This window comes from Branchiostoma floridae, chromosome 7, assembly GCF_000003815.2.
Source record: "Branchiostoma floridae strain S238N-H82 chromosome 7, Bfl_VNyyK, whole genome shotgun sequence".
Lineage (NCBI taxonomy): Eukaryota > Metazoa > Chordata > Leptocardii > Amphioxiformes > Branchiostomatidae > Branchiostoma > Branchiostoma floridae.
The window spans coordinates 19318642-19324426 of NC_049985.1; the positions used below are offsets into that span (position 1 = coordinate 19318642).

A 5785-nucleotide genomic window follows, 5' to 3' on the forward strand; every position below is an offset into this window, starting at 1 on the left:
TATATTTGGAGCTACAAAGTGTACAAATTTTATCACTCGGAGGAGTCCGGTTGTATCTTCCCACTTCAATTTGTCAGGGGTGAGCACTAATTCTTAATTTAGCTATGGCTCGGCAATTGCTGAAATTATGTATATGTAGGTACTGTTCTCTTTTGTAGGTGTCTTTGAACTCCCTATATGTTCTTAGCTTGTTGCCTTGATTTCCTTTTTTTTTCATTAGAGTTGAGTTTTGAGTAAAAACTCTGTAGAAATATGTCTTTCATTCTTTATTTCACTTCCGACTGAACTGACAACAATAATAGCACGTTTCTGTGCCAAATGTATGTATTATACCAAAAGTATGTTTTACAATGTTTGGCATCGTGTTAGTCTCCAAGCAGACCCAACGGTGCCTTAGAGATAGTATCAAAGCTGGCAAAGGAGTATAGCCGGCCAAAGGGAGATAGCCGGCCAAGGGAGTCAAACGGGCACCTGGAACCGCTATACTAAGTCCCTGGCCAGCTTTGATACTATTTCTAAGGCACCGTAGGGACTGCTTGGAGACTAGCATCGTGTGGCGTAATGATTCGAGTGTTGGGCCAAAAATCCTGGGAGTTATCCTCTAAAACGCCCCGATGTTGTGTTCTTGGGAAAGTCATGAATACAAGATAGGTTATTTTTTTAAAATAGACACGAATTGAGCTAATAGGCACATGGTCTCACAGCAAACAAGTCATTCATTCCTGTATTAAAGAAGTGAACTAATGAAGCAAAGGTGACCCATGGGTGTGTCCTGGTATCACTTACTAACTACTAGGCAACTACATAATTTCATGGCTTCCATACTGGTGCTACTTTTACAACTAGCCAACTCGTTTCACTTCTACAGCCACAGTCATCGCTGCCTATCTAGTATTACTTCCACTAGTACAATCATTAGCCTACAACACGACATATTTTCCCTTTTTGGTGCTTTCTCGTTATGTTGACTGTCTCCGAAGAAGAAGAAAAACTGAAATCTGAAATCAGGCAACTAAATGAGTGCGAGTGTTCCATCCATAAAATGTTCTTTCTGCGGATTTACTTCTGTCAGAGAAGAAAAGGGGAAAGCTTCAGCTACCAACTGTCGAACGACTTTGGCTTTCTCCTCTCTTCCTCTGGAATCAGGGCCATCCTTTTCTTATACTGTATATATTTGTACAACACACAGCTACCTGCCAACAGGCTAAACGCTACAAACCCTGCAGTGACCGCGAGAATGATGTTGACGGAGTAGGCGTCGACTTGTGCCACTACGTAAACACAATCTTGTACCATGGTGTCAGCACAGACGAACAGACCTACGTCCTGCATGCTGAAGTCTCGGATTTCTAGAATCCCATCATGCTTCACGCTGGTTCTGACGTCACTTCCGTTCCAACCTGAAATCCGTTTTAGAAAATAGATTATTATGGCTATATGATGGTAGTACGTAATATTCTTCAGAATTCCTTGAATCTATCAGGTATTTCTGTCCGTAGACTCTGTATTTCAGTGAACACCATAACTGCAGAAGTAGTTATGGATCATTACATTTGGTAGGTGTGTATGCATGGGAGGAGAGGGTGTAGGGGGAGGGTTAGGAAATGTTAAGTTCAATAATCGGCCCCCTAGCGGCTTTCCCCGTACTGCAGCACTACGTCCGGGTAAGGCATCTTTCGTACGTTGTGGACAAGCTATGATCAAGTGAGAGATAAAGAGTTTGTGCTATACGTTTTCTAGGATCGTACTGGTGTGTCTTAGTTTCTCGTACGTTCTTGTTCAAGCAACTAACGGTCTTTCATATCTGAGTTTGCCCCTTGTACACATATAGACTCCATATTGCCACGGTGTTTCTTGTTGTGAGGATTTTCATAGAAAGGATCTTCGATTTATTTTTCTAATTCCTGCTTTAAGTTCTTAATGTAATAAGATTCGTCCATAAAATTAATTAATAGATTTATTAACTAGAAAAAAGATTGCTAGCGCAAACGGTGAGGGTCATAAACATAGCAATAAAAAGAGAGAGTGTGTATTTAACCTGGTGCGATGGTTTCTCCAGACGGTAGGTACCAGACCATACCAGGCTGTAGGGACCCAGTCACGTTACAGGAGATACGTAAGGTTGTCTCCGTCTGTACCAGTAAGTCCATTATCCGAACACTTCCACCTCCTGGTAGCTGAAGATGTCTCGAACCTGACATTTTCCATCTTTCAACCAACATCAACATTGAAGGGTCGAATGTAGACTTCTTCTGTGCAAGGTCTTCTTGTTCGATGAGCGGCGTATCAACCTCCAACAAGCTGTCGTTCTGAAGCTCACCTCGTGGTTTCTTTAGAGAATCTTCTTTTTGTGGAACCGTAGTCCTTCTGCTTGTAGACGGATACTCTTGACCATTAAAACCACTATCACTACAGACGACTATCGCGAGAAAAAGACCCAGGACTGCGGTATCAACAAATACCAATCTCTGCATGTCTCCCCTTGAGTCAACGGTACGAGTTCAACGTTGGACAAAATAGTAGTTTTTGTTGCCCTTTTTTTTTCATATAGCTAAGAAGGTATGCACCGCGCAATTCCATAGAAAAGTAGCTACACATGAAGTTAACGCGGTACAGTCAAGAAAACGTACTCTTCATTTGAACAGAACTTTTCTGTACTTTAATCGCGCATTCTATTTGCCCTGGTTGTGGCGGAATTAAGTGCGGGGTTACCAAGACAGGATTGACAGTGCTTAACAAATGAGGCTATTATCGTCCGTTTATTAAGAGGGCCTCCGGAGTAACCGGCCGATCTCGGCATCCATTGCCGCGTCGCGTTCCTACGTTGTGGGTAAAAGGCATGATTATTTTGGTCATTAAATAATTCCCAGTTGATAAGTGGGGACAAAGGGTACCAGCCGTGGAACTGAGAAGGCGACAAACAGTAAACGCTGATGACGTCACAGGGCTCGAAATTTATTTTGGGGATTATATGCATGTGGACCACCCTACCAAAAATATTGGGTACACCAAAAAATTGGTGCACCACATACAGTTTTGAAGCGTCGAAATTTCGATGAATCCTAATTCCAACTTCAAATTCTTAAAGTACCATGGCATGACATTCTTTACCTTGCCAACATTTCGATGTCACGAATATATGGAGAGGTGAGGTGTATACGATGTATACTAGTATACTTTGATATCTTAACATACGTAAACCTACAAAAGTATTTGGGTGCACCTGTGCCCCCAGGAAAAAAAAATTGGTGCACAGAACCAGTTTTGGGTGCACATGCACCCATTATTTCGAGCCCTATGTCATTATATGCAATAATAGATTAATGATATCAAAGTCGATAAAGATTAAATAGAAGTGTTGACCAGAACGTATGTCTCCAAAAAATGTAATCACTGGCTGGTATAAAAGATTCTATGGCAATGCCAATGATACGCAATAAATCACCTGCGTTTAACATGTATGTAGTATACCGCATAATGTTAAACTGCATTCATTTACCATTCTGTGTATTTGCGTACCGATACGGGTGAACTAGTGATAAACACTGTGTTATAAATAGCCCCGAGGTCCAATTTCTCAACATGTTGTTAACTGTACAAAGCAGCAGTACTAGTAACCGATCTAGACAGGTCAGGAATGCACTTAAGGTGCAAAAAAGTTAACAGAACGAATACCTCTCAGTCGAACAGTCGGGCTTTGGATGTGAAAGTTAAAATGGTATAGGGAATTTCCCGAGCAGCCTCGTAACCCCTGCTTCGCCTATTGCGTCAGTGAAGTCAAGCTTGCCTAGTAAGCTTGATGATTCTGACTTAGCGAGAAGAAATGCTGTTACAGTTATCGCTGTGGGCAGCTTTTCATCTTTATGATGGTAACATCAGGCCCTACGAACAAAAAACAAAAAGGTTAGAAATAGAGTTGGTAAAAACAAGCAATCAATTCGGACACATTACGTTGTTCAATCAACTGAAAACGATTTTTATTACAGTCAAACTTACCCAAGCAAGCGGTCTCTTCTTTAAACCGGTAACCATGGCACAACGGCCACATTTTCTATGTCCCAAAAGTTTTCCCGCAATTATGAAGTGACATTATCAAGACCGCCACCTGTCCAACGTGGCCACGTCCATATGGAATGGGAACCAGGCTGGGTCTTTATACCTGTCTAAGACGGCAAACTGATTTTCAACCATGTTGCTACATCAATTTTTTTATGACTTCTTATGACTTATAGAGAATTGCTAAACTTTCTTTCCAACAGAAAGATAATGTATGGACTTACCCCTAAATCTTTGTGTTGGAAAGAAAGTAGCAATTCTCTATAATGTATTCTACCAACACAGATGAACTTTCATGCTGACCCTTTTATGACCTTTGATTTTGAAGGCAAAATGTTACCAGACGAGGCTTTCTAGGTCTAGGCCAGTCTAACGTATTATTGGTGCATAGCAGCGTAAAAAATGACATCTGTATTGCCTTATTGTAATTTTTATATAGATACAAAATAATAAGAAGACATGTGTATGGATATATGGATAAATGCATGAGTCAACATGTTAACGTTAACGTTATATGAGTAATGTCTTGGCCATGATAAAGCATGGAAACGACACCAGGTAGCCGAGACATACTGCTAATCATGTTTGTCAAGAAGTATTATCGTATATACTTATATATACCAATATGCCACAACAACGAACCCCACCTGGCGTGTCAAGTCGGCATTACAGCGTTCTTAATCATGGGGCTGTGTTATTTTGAACCTATTCAATGAGTGTACTGCTTGTAGTAATGAATATATAGGAAACATTTCAAAAATGTATCTGTAATTTAGTTACCAAAACTACCCTGGCCAAAGTCATTTATAGATGATCAAAAATGTCATAGAGAATATAAACGACATGTAGAAGACGGTGAGTCTAAAAACATATTAAGTTCAATGCTTTGTACTGCAAATATTGCAGCATCTTCTACAATATGACTGACGTGACATTTATTTGAACAGTATTCTGCTATAAAATGCTCATCAATGCAAATGTGACCATTCAGTAATGTCCATCTGTGACCATCTTCATAGTTTATGCTAATTTGATGACGTAATGGGTCAAAATTACAGATGGCGGACAATGTCATTATCAACAGTAAATACATGTTATTTTTACTCAAATTCCATCAAAATCTTTTTTTTTGCAAAATACAATTACTTGAACCTTTTTCGTCCACTTCTATTTGGTTTTGAGGTTATATGTTGTAGAAAAAAACGTATTTAAAAAAATTCAAGCTTGTCGATCCAAGATGGCGGACAAAGGACGTCATTTTCTGACGTCATATAGGCGTCAGTGTCGTCGTCTTTGGCAACAAAAGACTTGGCAGACTTAGACAGCAATAAGGGACCCTGTATAGTCATCGTTTTGTTTAATACCTTTAGGTATAGCGGAAATTTCATATTTGGACGATTTTAGCCCAAAATATGACATTTTTTATTTAAATTTGGTGATCGTAACTGAAGCCGTTTTGAAATTAAAAGAGCCCCCCCCCCCCCGAGGAATCCAAAAAAGCCCGGTCTAGATAGGGTTAATACCCTAAATTTGATACACGAGCTAAACAGTTGATGAACTATTTGTATACATAATCAAATCATCGTACTACATTGTATAACAAAAACTCTTTGAATTCATATACACTTGTTTCAGTCAGTTCATTTCAGGCATCCTTGTTTCAAGAAGAGGAAAGAGACATGTAAATTGAAGAAAGGCATGGCATTACATATTTCACTATTTTGTACTC

The 5785-nt window shown here is 39.7% G+C and overlaps 1 protein-coding gene across 1 annotated transcript; it reads right to left on the bottom strand.

The window, feature by feature from the left end:
• Positions 1–522: 522 nt before the first annotated feature.
• Positions 523–2591, bottom strand: LOC118420251. The gene is made up of 2 exons (XM_035826979.1): positions 2039–2591; positions 523–1400 (listed from the first exon to the last, which is right to left on the bottom strand). The coding sequence occupies exons 1-2, from the start codon at positions 2472–2474 to the stop codon at positions 1096–1098; spliced, it is 741 nt and encodes a 246-aa protein (XP_035682872.1). The 5' UTR covers positions 2475–2591; the 3' UTR covers positions 523–1095.
• Between the last annotated feature and the right edge of the window lie 3194 nt (positions 2592–5785).